General features: G+C 39.8%; 1 protein-coding gene across 2 annotated transcripts in view; it reads left to right on the top strand.

Moving 5' to 3' along the window:
- The window catches only part of arrdc2 (arrestin domain containing 2), a 30,195-nt gene extending 12,121 nt beyond the window's left edge, over window positions 1-18,074 (top strand). The window contains 8 exon segments of one of the 2 annotated variants that reach the window (NM_001079231.1): window positions 10,603-11,071; window positions 12,679-12,745; window positions 13,659-13,806; window positions 14,294-14,396; window positions 14,860-15,116; window positions 15,832-15,994; window positions 16,202-16,353; window positions 16,458-17,706. In NM_001079231.1, coding sequence (NP_001072699.1) covers window positions 10,798-11,071; window positions 12,679-12,745; window positions 13,659-13,806; window positions 14,294-14,396; window positions 14,860-15,116; window positions 15,832-15,994; window positions 16,202-16,353; window positions 16,458-16,511 — 1,218 coding nt within the window. In that variant the 5' untranslated portion in view covers window positions 10,603-10,797 and the 3' untranslated portion in view covers window positions 16,512-17,706. 2 annotated transcript variants of the gene reach the window in all.
- The last annotated feature ends 263 nt before the right edge of the window (window positions 18,075-18,337 follow it).

The raw sequence follows: 18,337 nt of genomic DNA, 5'->3' as shown, positions 1-18,337 counted from the left end.
AATTTACCACCACAAGCACAGTTGTGGTCCCTGTAATTTCACAGTCAGTTTCGTGTAAAGCCATTTGTAAGTATTTGTGTTAAATGTGCTTCCTGCACTCCTGTAAAGTTGCGCTCTGCGCCATTCAGTCCTTCCTGTGCTCAATTCCAAATTAAGGACTGTTACACCTATTGACACAGATGGAACCCACAGAGCTTCCACCTTCTCCAGACCAGGCAGTAGCTCCAGGGTTCCCTTAGTGCCCTTTGTCAATAGGCGCAGCACACTTGGCCCAAAAGAATACAGCACATGTGTCTCTTGCACGCCAATCACTGCAAATTACCTGTTTGTGTCCGCAATGATGGTGGGGGAAGAGGCTGCATTGTGGGAAATAAAACATGGCAATTGCACTCGAAATTGCACTTTGCTTACTGCACTTGTGGGTGTAAAAAAGCCCTCTTATGTAAAGCAGTTTCAGATATACTTGACACTGCTGTTAACAACTATGATAACATTATAACTGCTCCAAATAAGGGCAAGAGCACATGAAGCGTTTGATTCACTGTGTTTTGTAGACAGAAGAGAGAAGCAGATCCATTTCTATATGTTTTCATGTGTAGCTGCAGTAACAGGCACAGCTTTCACGTTTTTCTGGCAAATCTCCGTTACACATAAAAGCATATAAACAAGTGGATCTGCTTCTCTGTGCCTGCCTACAAAAAGCAGGTGAATAGAAGTTGAGCAAATGCTTTGTGTGCCCATGCTTTTATTCTCTCAGTTATTTATAAGTTTTTCTTAATTTTTTTATTTTTTTTTTATATAATGATAGCTATGGAGTTGTGGAATTTTTTTTGATTACAGTCGAAAGCTTTACATACTATCTAAAGGGGTCCTCCATCCAAAAGCTGTTTTTTTTCTTTTGCAAAATTAAAGATAATTCTAGGCAACTCTCTAACATATATTAATTACAAGTGGTTTAAGTTATTTGTAAACATAAGTGCTGCTTATCCCATTAAGCTCTTAAAGGAGAAGGAAAGGCACAGTCATTGTGGGGGGCTAAATATTGGGCACCCTGCCCAGTGATTATAATGCCTTACTTGATATCCCAGGCCAGTGGTCCTGTTCAGTGAAAACTGCACCTACCCAGGTTCCTGTAGAGTGTAGAAGAAACACCACGGCATGATTGTCCGCTTCTTCTTTGTTCCCTGTGGCCCTTGGTCAGGTGTACGTGCGCAGTCAATAAGTGGCTTTATCACTTTACTGTGCATGCTCATCCAGATTTGAATGCAGGCCATTGCAGTTTTTAGCTAACAAGAGCAGCAGCCTGGAGTCTCAGGTAAGTGATAATCATCACTGGAGGGGGAGGGTTGTCTCCTTTAAAATAATTTAACAGGAGTCAGATTTTTTTAATTTTTTTTAACCACATGGCTTGCAGCATTGTTTCACGAGTTAGATGCAGAAAATGTAACCATCCAGAAAGGTAAGGTATAGAATTATTTTATATGCAGTTTTTAAAAAAAAAATAAAATGCTAGTTCTAGACATACCAAACTTCAGAGGCACGCAATCTGCCATTTCCCACATGCTCATATCAGATAATTGTGTACAGTAGACATGTTTGCAGTAATGGGGTAGGCATTATATCTTATTAGATTCTGATTTAAGGTAAACTCAATGTCACCCCGTATGTTTTTTCAACTCACCAAATGCTAATCATAAGATGTAATACCTTTATATTTTAACATACAGGCTTTTAGGTTTCTAACCCTTACAAGAGATCTCTGTTAAATGTTCCAATTTGCTGTCATCTTTTACCTAGAAGGTAACCTTGAACTATGGCAGTTAACCCTTTTTTGGCCATTGTCATACATGACCTATAACTTGCTGACTTGATGGCTTTTAGCTTGTTTATGACCACTTTTAGTTCTTGTCAGAAGCCACTTTAACCTGCCTCTGTGTTTTAGGGTGAGTAATAGGAAACTGAAGTATCTATATTAAACACACAGATATAGGGAAAATAAACATAAAACAACGGTGGAACTTGATAGACATGTGTTCTTTTTTTTTTCTTTGCAACATCAAGTAATACGTAACAAATTATGTAACTATTTTTGGTCAACATTCAATGACGTTTCTCCAGGATCTGCTACCAGGCACCAGAGCTTTCAACAAATTGTAGCATTTACATAAAATGTTATTTACACAATTACTTGCAGACAGCCATCCTTCATTTTGTATGCATATATTTTTTGAAAGCATGTACTAGAACACTGGGGACTGTAGGTAGCAAGAAATCTATTAGAGCTTTGAAGGGGAACTACATCCAAATACAACTTTAGCTTTTTGAAAAGTAAACATAATTTCAAGCAGCGAAGCAATATACATAAATTAAAATTCTGCAGCCTTTTCATGATTTTTAATGTAATGATATGGTTAGGAACAGCTACTTAAGCCTAGCCCCTTGTTCTCCTGCTGATCTGGCTGACTACTTTAAGACTCAAAAAAAAATGTAACAGTAGTGGACTGTCCTCAGCCTGCCTTCAGCCTGCACCCTTCAAATGCTACAATTTACTGCACACGTGATGTGAAGGAAAGGAACATCACAGTGAAATGCATTGTGGGTTATGTAGTTCCTGTATGATGTCTGTAAGCTGTGGATAAGGTGTTACAATTTGTAACATTAATGTTTCAGTCCCTTCTTCCCTGCCAGGATTTTAAATGATGTAGAAAGACAAGAACTGTTTTGCGGCTGGATTTTAGCATATAAAAATAGTATTAATTCATAGTTTTTGAGGGAACAGATTACAGTGTTAGGTATTTTTCGGGGTTTCTGTGTTGTGTGGGGCTCTTTAACAAATTTTGGTTCAAAAGCCGGAGCTCCCCTTTAAGTTGGTCATGCATGTACAACTATCATGGTTCACTGCTGAACCAGACTGATATCCAGGTCCTATTTATATGACCAAGATCTCCATAGACATATTTGGTTGAGATGTTTTTATAATGAGCTGGCCCCCAAACATGTGAAATACTGGATCATTGACACATGGCATGGAAAATCTTACCTTGCAGTGCTTTAGGTCAATGGTGGCATAAACCTCCAGTAATAAATGGGAAATGTTCATCCTACAGAGTACAAAATTTTCCTGTACAGGGATTGAATCCCTTATACAGAAACCTTGTATCCAAAAATCTCTGAATTACAGGATGGCCATTTCCCCATAGAGTCGACTTTAAGCAAATAATTTGCTTTTTAAAAATTATTTCCTTTTTCTCTGTAATAATAAAACATTACATTGTACTTTGCTGCATATACCCATATTGGTGGCATAACAGTCCTACGGGATTTTTTTTTATGTTTAAATGAGTTTTAGCTGACTTTATCCGTAAAATCCCAAGCCCCAAGTGTTCTAGATAAAGGAACATTTATATAATATAAGCTCTACTTGGACACAGGTTTTACTTTCTCTTTAAAATACAAAGTCATGTTCTAATTAAATTTAACACATATTTAGCATTTTATATTTTACTGCCTTTGAATTTTCAAGTCCTCCTTTGCCTGAAGCAGTCTGGGCTTGCATAAACCATAACCTAAAAACTCAAATCCTGCACACCAGATTCCTGCAGTGGGTACCCTTGGACACCTTCCAAAAATGCAGGTATTGGGTGGGTATATATGTAAAAATGGTTGTATAAAGGGCTGCAGGTTGGGGTGGTGTTACAAAATAGGCTTTTCTACCCCCCACCTGACCTTCAGTAACATTCCTTCCATTTTTAAAATAAAGTACTTCATGTTTCAGTGCAGGCAATGAAGTGGATAAAGTTGTTGCACATTAAAATGTGGGTGATGGGGTGGGTGCAGCTTCACCTTTTGGACCCATGTACATCTCTATTGGACTCTCTGATGTATAGCAATTAAGATGGCAAAAGGGGCATTTTGACCACCACTGTCTGCTGATTATCGCAGACCATAAAGCTTTCTGTCTGACACACACACAGCAGTGACAGATGAACCTTCCCAAAAAAGTGCCTACGCCTGTGTACTTTTCATTGTTTAACATTATGAGGAATGGCATGCACTATGACAATGACAGGGGCATTTTGACAACTGGTGTTCTCCGAGTGTGTGCCATTAGCTAAATAATTATGGGTAACTTCGGGTGTCTTCGGAAAACTGAAGCAATGTGTATGCCAATAAAATGCTTAAACCCACATAAAAAAATTAAGTAACCGTAAACTTCAAACATGCATGTAGTACTAATGGCACTTTTAGCTTTAGACTTCCTGTGAAATTTCAAGACAATGAACACTTGCACATTATGGCTCATAAAACTTGTGCTACTTTACTAAACAAAATGGCTTCCGACAAACAATCCTAATCAATACACAATGCTAAATGTTCTTTAGTGAATTTAAAATAGAGGTTCCTGAAGAGTTTCAGACTTTAGGTGAAAGTAGTATCCCATGGGCTTTGGGTCAATGGCACAGGGTGAGATTCTTATTTGATGTCCTGGATGGAATTCCATAGAATAATCCTGTGCAAGCTCTTTTTTACTACAACTCTCAACCAATCCTCACCACCACCTAAACAGGCTAACTTCACCTGTACCTGTAGGGGTACAGAACAAATTGATTTAATTTCTTGATATGGTAAACAGGTTCTGGGTTGGGTGATGAAAACAGTACATTGTCTTTGTTGTATTACATGCTATTGTGTTGGATATGAAGACACCCAGCCTAAGGTCTTGCACATTAGCATACCTCCCAACTGTCCCGCTTTACGCTGGACAGTCCCAATTTTGCCACCCTGTCCCGCAGTCCTGGATAGCCATGAATCTGTCCTGCTTTCTTAAGTTCTCTGCTCCCATGAGGTCACATTCACGTCTGTCGGGAGCACCACAGCTTCTGCGCCGCTCAGTTCAGTTCTAACATTTAGGCATTCACGGTGCAGAAGCTGCTGTGCTCCCGAAAGACGTGCGTCTGACGCCACAGGGAGTAGAAGAAGCGCCGGGGGGCGCAGCTGGAGGAAGCGGGCGGGTGGTGGTGGGAGCAGGGGGAGCCGAAGAAAGCAGGGGGACGCTGGGGAGGATGCTGGAGGAAGGTAAGCGGCAGCTGAAGAACACTGGGAGGCAGCTGGAGGAAGGTAAGGGGCAGCTGGGGGACGCTGGGGAAGACGTTGGGAGGAGCTTGAGGAAGGTAATGGGCAGCTGGGGGACACTGGGGAGGACATTTTGGGGTAGCTGAAGGATGTTGGGGAGGACGCTGGGAGGAGGATGTTGGGAGGATGCTGGGGGGAGCTGGAAGATGTTGGGAGGATGCTGGGGGGAGCTGGAGGATGTTGGGTGGATGCTGGAGGGAGCTGGAGGATGTTGGGGAGCACACTGGGGGGAGCTGAAGGATGTTGGGGAGGACGCTGGGGGGAGCTGGAGGATGTTGGGTGGATGCTGGGGGGAGCTGGAGGATGCTGGGGGGAGCTGGAGGATGTTGGGTGGATGCTGGGGGTAGCTGGAGGATGTTGGGAGGATGCTGGGGGAGCTGGAGGATGTTGGGTGGATGCTGGGGGGAGCTGGAGGATGTTGGGAGGATGCTGGGGGGAGCTGAAGGATGTTGGGTGGATGCTGGGGGGAGCTGAAGGATGTTGGGGGGGACGCTGGGGGAGCTGGAGGATGTTGGGTGGATGCTGGAAGGAGCTGGAGGATGTTGGGTGGATGCTGGGGGGTGCTGGAGGATGTTGCGTGGATGCTGGAGGGAGCTGGAGGATGTTGGGTGGATGCTGGGGGGAGCTGGAGGATGTTGAGAGGATGCTGGGGGCAGCTGGAGGATGTTGGGGGAACTGGAGGATGTTGGGGAGGATGCTGCAGTGGGGAGCAGCCCATAGTATGGGGACACTGGGGGAGGACCAGCAATGTTTTAGGGGGCCCTGGGCTGGCTTGGCTAGCAATGTTTTAGGGGGTCCCTGACTACCAATGTTTTAGGGGGCCCTGGCTGCCAATGTCTGTCATGATATACAGGTACCACAGTGCATAATGAAATCCTTAGGGCCACGATATGTCATAAAATTATTGGGGCCACCGTGTCTGTCTTCTGGTGCACTTTGTGTATGTTATGCTTTTCAGGTGTGGTTTTGTAAAATGGGAATATTTTGGGGGGGTACGTGACCATAAAGTGGGCGAAGTCTAAATATTTTGCTGTGCTACGCGCGCCAGATAAGTTATTTTTGTCCCTCCTTCTGCTTTTCAAATGTTGGGAGGTATGCATTAGATTGTTTTGCAGATTAGATTGTTTACTAAAAGTACAGGCCTAGCCTAGGACTTTTGTTTCATAAATAAAAGCCTGTAGGCTAGAGTATTCTAGTGGTAAAATGGCCTAAACATGTGGACACGCCTACTTTATAGTTTTCATATAACAGCAGAAAACATTAAAATGCATCGCTAATGCATGAAAACAATACATTTGTGGAGATAATTTTCATTAACCAGTCTGTAACTGTTACACACTATAATAAATATGCCCCTAAGTGTGTTTTGATTGGTGTTTCTTGCAGTGTCTGTGTTGGCTAACTTGATGAGCTTGACTTCGTCATTGTAAGGCAACTAGGCTCACTGTACTGTGGGACTGGTACCACTGACTGTCCTATCAAAAAAAAACTACAATGGTCAAAATATGCCTGTATAAGAGCTCAATCTAGTAACAATACTAAAGTAAAATGATATGTGATATATTTTTTTCTTTAAAATTGCAAATGCCTGTTCCCTGTTGTTTGTGTGTGTCTCAGCGAATATTTTTCCCTTACTCGAACTGAAATGACCTACAAACATTTCTATAGAAACAAAGGTCAGTTCTTTCCCACAATACATGACTGATTTATACATTAGGGAACTAACGATGACCAGTGGTAAGAGGATATTGCTGGGATTTTATTTGTGCCAAAAACGTCAGACCCATTTGTTTTTTTGTTGTAAAAGGAAGTTACTTTACTTCCTTTATATGGGCACTAGGTGGTGTGTTTGGTTAAGGCTGGGAAGCTGATTACTGACAGGCTGTTTTGCTTTTACTGGGAGGAAAAAAACTTTTTTTTCACTTCTGGTCTGAGAGTGCCTGGGAAAAAGTCTTCTCTATGCACTTGTGGTGTGTATATATAACTATATATATTTTTTGTAAACTGTGCTTTAATGGTTTAGTGGCACCCAATAAATAATCTACAGCTTTGTCATACAAGTACCATTGTGCCAATGCTATAGATTCTACAGTTCTGGGGAATTTTTTTCTATGCCATTCTGTGTTTACTGGTTACACCAGAAAGACTGAAAACAGTTGTTTCCTTTCCTCATGGAAGGAGTGGCCGTGGCTCTTGTGATCAGTCCTATTTTTATTCTCTTGTATTCTGTTTGTTAAATTATTGTAAGACCCTGTTTGCTACAAATTAATGCAAAGCATTTGCTGGCTCTTTGAAAATGATGATGACATTCTTACAAGGGTCATTACAAATTAAAGATGCACCAATCCTGTTATTTTTAGATTTGGTGCAATACCAAATACTTCATCAAAGGTTCATCAAAACAAATTTCTATTATTTTGTAGTTATACTTTAGAATTTAGTACAAGGTGTTTGCTCCAGTGGAATTATCCAATGTGAACTAATGAGCTCCTTGATTTCACTTTCTAAGGAAAAATCATTTGTCGTAAACTAATTTATACTAATTGGTGAATGGTTGATTTTGGTAACCACATAGGTGCAGTTCAGTACTTGTGTTATTAATAGGCTCCACTATGTCAGAAAAGAAGGTTGATAGGTATAGAAGGAGAGTGAAAGAAAATGCTGGTTAAAATCACTTAATTTAGGCCCCCTGTTCTGGGATGCAATGAGACAATACCTTCAGCTCAGCCAATCCTATTCCCTTACACTGGTTAGAGTTACACTAGGTGCCTTAAACAGATCTGGACTGGGATTCAAAATAGGCCCTGACATTTCAGGTGCACAGGGCCTGTTTGGGCACAGGAGGCCCAAACAGCCCCCAACCGCCCACTAAATAATGATTGTCCATGGATCTTACAGCAGCCCCTTTTGCATTTGCCAGAATTCACAGACTGCCAGTCCAAAACAGGGCTGGAAATAGGTGTAGGCAGAAGAGGCAATGATTGTGAGACACTAAGGGGCACATTTACTTACGAATGGGCCGAATGCGTCCGATTGCGTTTTTTTCGTAATGATCGGTTTTTGGCGATTTTTCGGAAAATTGTTGCGACCTTTTCATTGCCATTCCGAATGTTGCGCAAAATCTGGCGATTTTTTTCATAGCGTTACTACTTGCGCGAAAAGTCGCGACTTTTTCGTAGCCTTCGCACCGAGTACGAAAGATTCAGATTCATTCAAGCTTCAGTATGGTGACTTTTCTTGGGCCAGGTTGGAGCTGCAGGGTGCCTATGGGAGGCTTCCAAAATCATGCTAAGTCTGAAAGTTTCGCCCGCCGCTTACGAACGCTCAATACGAAAAAGTCACGACAAGATACGAGCGCATCGTAATGGCTACGAAAAAGTCGCGTTTTTTCGCGCAAATCGTATTGGTAACGAAAAAGTCGCGACAATTTCCGAAAAGTCGTAAAGGCGCCAAAATAATTGCAAAAAATACGAAAAAGTCGCAAAATGTTCATTTTCCAATTGGAATTTTTCCAATTCGGATTTGGATTCGTGGGTTAGTAAATGTGCCCCTAAGTATGTGCCTCTTCCATCTAACCCTAGTCCATGCCCTTGTCCCTCACTGCCTGCTTCTCTGTTACTTCCATCCCACCTGGGGGGGGGGGGCTCGGGGCCAGTTTGGTTGCCAAGGGTATCCAGCCAGCATGGCCCACCTCTTCTCCAAAGTCTGCAGAATTGTGAATGATCTCATCCAAAATAATGATAAATTTGTTTCTTTGTGCCTTAAATCAGGGCTTCTTAAACTTTTTTTTCAGTGAAGGAAACAGCTTTACAACCCAAACGTCATTGTGTATTTATGTTATGCTTTAAGCTATCAATGTATTAAAGGGAATCTTATTAACTCAACCTTATCCTTATGGAGTATGACTGAACATGGCAGCAGCCCTAGACTGGTATGAAAAAGTCCTTGATTTACATTGAAGAGTGAAGGCTATTTCATTCCAGGAGCCGATGGTCACTATGATACTGTACAGTACAAACCAGCCACTTGTGGGCGTATGCAGCACACAATGTTAATTTTCCACACACTAAATACCGATGTCTGGTTCCTGGAAATCCTTCCTCTAAAGGGACTGAAAGTCATTTTTCTTGTTTAGTATTTTTTAAAAATATATTTGTAAAAGTGTTCTGCTTTAGGCTTTAACTATTGAGTGGCTGAACTAAAGTCACACTCCTGCTTTTCTCAGAGGAAAATATTTGTTTACCTTGTAGAGTGAGGTAGAACAGCTGTTCAAAATAAGTTACCCTACACTATACTTTTATTTTCTTATTATCTGTCCTGCCACATAAATTTCCAAGAATGTATGGACAACTTCCCTAAAGGAGGGCACATGCTGAGCTCAGCCTGAATGGCTAGGTTATGGTGAAAGTTTGGGTGACCCTGAGTGGGCAGGGCCCATTGACATTATGTTTTGGACTGTTTGTTTTGATTTAAGCATTTCTGTTAGTTGTACATTTGAATTATCTCCCATTTCACTGAGCAGTAAGGTGAAATATGTTATCATTACATATCTGTCTATAGTCTACTGCCTCACTAAATATTGTAAACTTCTGAGCTGTGCCAAGGCCTTTGCAGCATTTACAGCAGCTTAACAGTAGCATTTCTTAAACTTTGGCTAGTACTGCAGTATACTTAAGCATTTAAGAATATCCCTCATGCTGAAAACTGAAGTTCAGCAACAGCTAATGCAGATGAGAAATATGTTGCCCTTTTCTGCTCAAGCTGCCCTTGTACTTTTGGCCCAGTCTCCATTAACTTAAACTGTACCTACAAACATCAGCGCAAAATACCCAGCTGTGGTTCCATTGTTGTATAAGACAGGAAAGGAATATTGATTCCAACGTTTATTGTTTTTTTGCCCAGGAATCCAGAAGCCCCACAATTTGGGAACATGTATAGGCATCAATACAACCTACAGCCCCTCCAAATATTGTTAAGGAGTGACAGACAGTAGGTCATGTTTTAGCAAACACGACCTATAACATTTGAGTACCCATGCCAATAGAGTGCAGGGCATTCCTCGTTACCCAGCTGGTCCTGCAGCTGCCATCGCTACAAGTGGGGTTCGGTTGCTATTCTGCATTGGGTTTTATTGCTTGGAACCATGTGACTGGAAGCCCAGAGTCCACAAAAACATATCAAACTACACACTGTATTACCCCTTAAACCCCGTTTTGCGAATAGTACAGTACAAGTGCCAATCCGTGGCAGCTGCAGGCTGGCGGCATTTCGCGCAGGCGCAATCTACTTGTTTTGTACACGAACTCTTAGCCCTCTTTACCTCAATACGGGCGTCCACCAATTAATCTTAACCAGCTGCTAAATGCCACGCCCACGTACTCAGCCATTGGTCCACCTGCCTGTAAATATCCGTAAACGCCCCGCCCTTTCAGGCACCCTGTATATAAGTAAGGGATGTTGGTGCTTTGAGTTAACCTTAAGGGCTGGTTTGTTCTGGTTTTTGCTGGACTTGGAGTCTGCAGCATAGTATTCATTTTTTTGACAGATCTGTTATTCAAGGATCATTTTGTTTCTAGCTGGTTTTTGCTTCATTGATCCTGCTTTTAATATAGCTTGCACAAGTTTTATTCATTTCTTCGGTGCGCGTTGCTTAGAAAGAGCAGGATGATCTTTGACAAAGTGAGGAAATTCCTTGTTGAGCTTGACTCTGCCGGCTTGGATAGCCCCTTAGTGTTTCGCAGCGGGGACACAGTGACGGGGAAGGTGTTGTTGGAACTGGTGGCTGAGGCTAAAGTGGAGTCGGTGAAGCTGCACGCAGGGGGTTATGCTAAGGCACACTGGACTGAGTCGCGCAGTGCCGGCTCTAGCACTGCTTATACTCAGAACTATAGCGATGAGGTGGAGTACATTAACTTGCGGGAGACCCTACTGCAAACAGGTAAGGGAATTGGGTCCTGTCTGGGGTTTCCTCTCACCAGTGCTAAAGCCATCTTGCTAACCGTATAAACCCTCTCTGAACTGAATTTCCTGTTTATAATAATCCTACAATCTGGAAGTTCATTGTCTTATGCCCCTTTCTTCTTTTAGATTGTAAGCTCTAATGATCAGGGCCCTCTGTCACACTTGTTTTTGTCAGTATTCTCTGTTTCATTTATAAATGCTAGGCTAGCAATACTGCAAAATCTACCACTATCCACCCATTCTAAATCTGAACCATTGTTTGCTATGAACATATACTAACATGACTTGTATTCAGAGCAATATCAGATTTCCCCCAGGCAACTAGCAGTGTTACAGTGAAATAGACATTTTTGCTACATGTTATAATATTAGATATTTTCTGTGTATAAAGAAAGATGAACTTGCAAAGCAGAGACGTACACTGCATGATTTTATATGTGGCTGCTATAAAATATAAAAAGATGTATTTCATTCTTACTGGGTACCCTTACATTTTATTATGTTGTGCCATTAACTATCGGACTGTGTTTTGTAACCCTGAATCCTATAATGGAAGCTATGAAAGTTCCTTTGTATGCCCTCATAAACACTTTATCGTAACTATTATCATCATTATCACTTTATTGTAACCACTTTATCGTATCGGTGACTTTCTGATACTGTGTCTGTCTGTGACATGTTTTTAAAAACAGTAACAACAGATTGATACTGAGACTAACCAGCAGTTAGGGATTTTTAAGTATATTTGTTGTATGTGCATTGACAATAGGGGGTAACTTCTAGTTCCTATTACTCCTACAATTACCCCCATAGTTACTGGCAACTGGAAGTTAAACCGCTGGTAGGTTAAAAGTTGAAATCCTATTCATCACAATGCTGTATGTGTATAAGGCTTTATAACCCAGTTTTTTAATTGTGTATGGAAAAGTCTTGTATATTTTTTGTTTTGTTGTACAGCTATGGGATCCATTATCTGTAATGCTCGGGATCTGGGATATTCTGAATAAGTGATCTTTATGTAATTTGGATCGCCATACCATTCAAAAAAATGAATTTATGTGCTTAAAATGGAAGATGTCTTTCCCATAGTTCAGAGTTGTTTGGATAACCGGTTTCCAGATAGGGGATCCATAGCTGTACAAGCTTTTAATGCAACAGAATACTTATTAAGTAGGTGCTGTGTTGGTTCAAATACTGAACAAGTGTCCCAGTTGAACTCGTGATATATTGCTGGTATATTACATTATTTATGGAATTATTGCTACGTTAATAGTGATGTGTAATACCTTGAGACATGATATGGGTTTTGCACACTTTGACCTGAGTGGTTTATTATTAAAGACAGCAGCTCTTTTTAATAAAGGTTATGTTGGCTGTGTATAATTATGAAGGAGGTAACAATGAAGGTTTCCTGCCATTTAAATTCCCTTCACGTGACTGACCTTAAATTTAAAGTCCTATCTAGACTTAAAACAGGAAGTTGTGCTGCTTAAGTGATGTTAAATTAAAATCCAGGAAATGCTGCAAGAACCAAGTGTCTTGGTGTATACAGAAAGAATATAACTTTGTTTTGTTTTCTTGCAGATAATGGCACACTTACCATGCTGCCAGCAGGAAGGCATGAATTTCCCTTCAGCTTTCAACTGCCTGAGTGAGTAGCCTTCTTCTAAGACAACCCTAAAAGTCTTCTTACAGGACATAGTCATTAAGATAATCTTTTACACTTCCAACTGGCAGGCTTACTAAAAAATTCAGACTGATTATTTATTTTTACATTGCTTAGGTGGTTTCCCATAATTATTGTCACAAAATAACTTTGTTTCTATGTAAACTGTTAAGGTGGCCAATACACTAATATCCGCTGGTTTGGCCAAATGAGTGAATCTTCCCACTGATATGCCCACCTTGAGTGGGTGATATTGTGCTAATGCAATAGTTTATCCATAGGGACAAACAATTGCATTACAGTGAAGGGGATTGGAGCATTTGGAGCTAGGACAGCATGAATTGGTCCTTGGACTGGCGGGAAAATCAAGCCTGCCTGATAAACATGTGGCCAGTATTCAACAGATGTTGGTCATGGAGGCCTGTCAAAGTGCCCCATACATGGGCAGATGAGCTGCCAAATTAGTCTGAAGGACACAGGCAAGTTAAACTTCCAATTCTAGTCCTTTAGACCAATTTGACAGCTTATCTGCCCATGTATGCCTACCTTTTAGTTGTTAGTTTGCTATATTTATCTGTGCCCAGGTGGTAACTGTGGCACTCTGCTTGCATTTTCCTCTACAAACCTCTAAAGGGGATATATTTATGTCCTGTTTATTTGACCTTGTTCAGTAGTTGGTAGAAGAAACTTTTCTTTTTTTTGTTTTTCCTCCCTAGCTGGTGAAAAATAGATTAAGACTTTTTTCTTCCATTTGAGAAGAAACTTGTATTTTAGGAAATGTCAGAGAACTTGCTTAATTATAAGTACAGATTTTTTTTTTTAATAATTATGGAAGAATCTGCAAATATATTTATTAAGGAATTTAGTTAAATCAAAATCTTATCATCATTTTCTTCAGGACCCTAGTAACGTCATTTGAAGGAAAGCATGGAAGTGTTCGCTATTGGGTAAAGGCAAAGTTGCATCGTCCATGGTGTACAGTGAAGAAAGTCAAGAAGGAATTCACTGTAATAGAACCTATTGATATCAACACTCCAGATCTCTTGGTAAGTTTGTGTATAGTAACTAAAAGGGTAATTAATATTACAAATGTATTTCAAGTATGAAAGAGACCTGAAATAGTAAGAATTTTTATCTTTTGTAGGTTTCTGTATAGTTTATTTAACCTTTGATGCTGCACTTCTCTAGTCTGGGAGTTTAGTAACTATGTGGTTGCTAGAGTAATTGGGACTTCAGTACATCAAAAAATGAACACACCTCTTAAGCCTCCCTCTTTTAATGGAGTGTGACAGTATTTAAGCCCCCCCTTTCCAGCTGATAATCTTTTACCATGAGCATTCGTTCTTCTGCCCCAGTGGAGCTTATTTTCGAAAGTCTCTAACATTCTCTCTCTCACACTCACACTCACACTCACACTCACACACACACATACACACACACGTCAATTCCTTTAGTATCTGATTAACCTTCCCTGTATGATAGGTCCCTTAAATGAGTTCCTAAATTAAACTGTTCCTCGTGTATTGTTTACAGGCTCCACAAGCTGGCAGCAAGGAGAAGATTGCACATGCCTGGTACTGCAACCTGGGGCATGTCTCAGTCACTGCAAAGATAGACCGTAAAGGCTATACTCCAGGTGAGAAGAAATTAATTCAGACACTGGTTACTATTCTCTAAAAGAAAAGATGCATAATGGTTTTTATGAAAGTTTGACTGAGATTTCTGGCGTGAATATAGTCACCGATTAATTAAGGACAATATACAGTCTCTGTAATAAAGGGGATGTAAGGCCAAAAAGTACAAATTTCCATAATAAAAGAATGTGTTATAAGCAACTTTACAGCTGCTTTTAAAGTTATTTGTAAATTGACTAATTTTTGGAAGCAGTATCTGCCTGTCCTTAACCATTCCATGCACTGGTGGTTGTGATTATTGAACAGTGTAGCAGAAGTCAGCTGATCTAAAAGACCTGTGAAAAAGCTTGCTGTAAATATGCAGCCTACCTTTGTGATTTTGTATCTCTGCATGAACCTAAGGACTCATTTTTATGGTAATTAATTAATTCAAATTATATTAACAGAATATATATTTCTTTGTAGGTGAAGTGATTCCGATCTTTGCTGAAATTGACAACTGCACTACCCGTGCTGTGATACCCAAGGCAGCTATTATCCAGTCGCAGGCATTCGTTGCTCGTGGTACCATGAAGCAAAAGAAATCTGTGGTAGCCACTTTGGCAGGGGATGCAGTGCCTGCAGGAAAAAGGGAAACCTGGCATGGACGAGCTCTAAAAATCCCACCTCTTGGTCCCTCCATCTTGCAGTGTCGGATTATCCGTGTGGAATATACTCTGAAGGTATTAAATTTTTTTTTTTTACTTTCCAAAAGTATTTGAAAGATATTGATACACCATCTCCCTACAACAAATATGTGGCAAACTCTTTTATGGAGGAGGGGGGATTTAGTCACTGGAAACAAAGGGATAAATCTGGATTCATACACTTCAAACCCTGTATTCATTTGGTTTAGAGTGTACATTGCCTCCTGTTTTGGGCATTAAGAAGTAATTGCTAATTTTATTGACCCTTGGCATCACAGACGTTTTAGTTGGTTCTTTCAACTTTCTTTATACTGTAAGGTATATGTATCCTTTTCTGTACTTACAAGGATACATGTGGTAATTAATACGATGTCTGTAATTCTGAGAGATGCATATTGGTATAAATATTTTATAGTATTTAGTTTTAATAGTACATTGTACCTAGATAAAGAAAGCTTTTTACATTTTAAAATGCCTGTTATTCTTAAACCTGTTGCATGCCAGATTGATATTTATGGGAGTTGTAATCTTTTTTTATTTTGCACTTGTAATGTTTGTTTCTATACTGTACAGGAAAAGCCTTGAAATATAAATGTATTACGTAAAAATTGTATTACAAGGAACTTAGGTTGCCTCATTTTATACATTATATATCTGCTATTTATTGTGCCTATGGCATGCTGCCCCCAACAGTTACTATTCAGTCACTGTCTTGTTTGTACTAAAATCCTATTCTCCTCTGTTATTTAAGGTTTGTGTTGAAATTCCCGGTTCTTCAAATTTGGTTCTGGAGCTGCCATTGGTGATTGGTACTATCCCACTGCACCCATTTGGAAGTAGGACCTCCAGTGTTGGAAGTCAGTATAGTGTCAACTTGGAATGGCTGCGTATGACTGTACCTGAACAGCCTGAACGTAAGTATGCAAAGGATTGAGTTTACTTTTTGCTTGGCTTAATTTATAAAAAAAAAAAAACTGGCAAAATTAGTTTGTGTAATTTATAAACAGCTAGATATATAGGCATTTTATTTGTGGAACATTTTTTCTTTAATATGTCGGAGTGAGAGTTTGATCGTTAAAACTGTACCAATGAAGTAATGTAATTTATCGTCCCTCTTGTAGCTCCTCCTGATTATTCTTCAGTGGTGTCTGAAGAGGAGGCAGAACACAACCTTTCTCCTCCACATCATTCTAGCATGGGCTGTTTGCTAGAAGGGCCATTCTATGCTTACATCCAAGAATTCAGAAACAGACCTCCTCCTCTTTACTCCGAGGTAAGCATTGTGTAAGAAAGCGAGTGCTTCTGGCCAAAAGGTTGCACGGTAGAAATGTGGACAAAATGTAACCTATTCTTTTTCTCTCACCTCTTCCTTTTTAGGTTGATCCTAATCCTCCCACTGCAGACATCAGACCACGTTGCATGACCTGCTGAAAGATGACTGCCAGCAAACTGAATTGTCTATGTAACGTAAAGCAGTTGAGCTTAGACTGAAAATGTCCTCACCTCCAACTGGAGGTTTCCTCTGGGAGAACTGATCCAGAGGTAGGAGGAAACAGACTTATGCCTGTCTTCCCATGGAGAAATGAAGCTTTCCATGCAAGAGATGGGTCTGGTGTTCCAGTGCATCACCAGTGTCTCCCAGAAAGCAGTCTGTAAAAGGAAGAGGAGGCGAGGAATGATCATTTTAACCACTATTGAACCTTTGAGTCAGTGATTATAGTCTGCTTATAATGTGATTATAATCTGTTTATTGAGCTCTGGGGAAAAACAGGCTTTCTGCACTTCTAAAGAAAAAACTAAGCTGTTATGAGATGTTACTAAAACTGTAATAGTACAGCATTTTTATTTTTTTCTAGACAATTGTACATTCTAGCTGAAATTGTCAAATGCCTGACATCACCCAGCATGTTGCAGGCTTTGCTTGCCCAGAGCACAGAAACCAAACTGTTAAGGGCTAAGCATTTCACACAACCAAAGTTAATGTTTACAGTACAGTCAGTCTGGTTCATAGTTTGCTTAGCAGGTGCTGAGCTAAAGAATGTTCTGCCTTTTTCATTCTTTAAACATTGTAGAGCAGATATTTTCCCCCTGTAATTTCTACAGTGCCTGCATACAACCAAAGATTGAACTGGGATCTAAAAAAGAAAAAAGTTTACTTTTATTATGACATCTGCTTGACCTATGGAATAGCTATACACACAGTATCTGCCTTAATTTGTTATTCCATGCCATGGCAGCAGTAGCCTTAAAGCAAACCTTTTTTTTTTTTTTTTTTTTTTTTTAAGTCCTCTTAAGGGAGAAAAAAAAAAGATACATATTAATTATGAGTTGAAAGTGAACTTTATAAAATTGTAATAGTGTAAGCTTTGTAAGTTTATATTTCAAGCACATTGATTTATTATTTATTCAATCTGTAAAATCACCTTATATTTTTTCAGTATTAATGAAAGAGGATTGCTTTGAAAGCGGAATTTGGTGCTACAGTGCCTTTTCATTCTATTAAGTGACCTTACATATAAGTCAGGACTTTAAACTCTGAGATGGGATTACTCATGACCCTCGGGCTGTTGAAAAAATACTTCAGTGGGAAATTTCCAGATATTCCCTGTATTCCCTGTAAAACAAACAAAAAAAAAAAACTTCAGATTTTGTTGCCTTAAGATCACTGTATAATTCAAAACAAAAAACTGCGGAAAACAAAGTGAACATTCCAGTTGCTGTTTGTGTAAGGGCTGCACACTTGCTTTAAATTTACAACAAAATCAGGAGACCTGTGAACCTTACTGCTGCAACTTCTTTATTGCTGGAGATATCTTATTCTCACAGCAGATCTGTGAATTGCAGAAGATATAATGTGGTATTTATGGTTCTTTGCATTTACACTGTAAATATTTTTACTGCATTTGCGATTGGTTGGCTGCATTGAAAATTCCAATTAATATGCAATTGTGTATATACATTTTTTCATAATAAATAACTTTGCATTTAAGAGCTCTTATTACCTGTTTGTGTTCTTGCTGTAAAATTTGTTAATCACATATGAGTAATTCCAGTACATTTTAAATTTCCATGCTAACTCTTATAGACCATACCAACATTGATTATGTTTGGGCAGTTAGCTCTTTCAATTTAAATGGGTAGTTCACCTTAAAATATGTTATTAGTATTATTGATACAGCATTATGAATGTATAAAAGTGCAACATGAATATGCAGCTCTGTACAATTTTACAGAGTAGAAAAGTACACAGAGGGAGG

The sequence above is a fragment of the Xenopus tropicalis genome, chromosome 1 (genome assembly GCF_000004195.4).
Source record: "Xenopus tropicalis strain Nigerian chromosome 1, UCB_Xtro_10.0, whole genome shotgun sequence".
Taxonomy (NCBI): Eukaryota; Metazoa; Chordata; class Amphibia; order Anura; family Pipidae; genus Xenopus; species Xenopus tropicalis.
The sequence above is the reverse complement of the archived record's forward strand: the minus strand, read 5'-3'. Positions and strand labels throughout refer to the sequence as shown.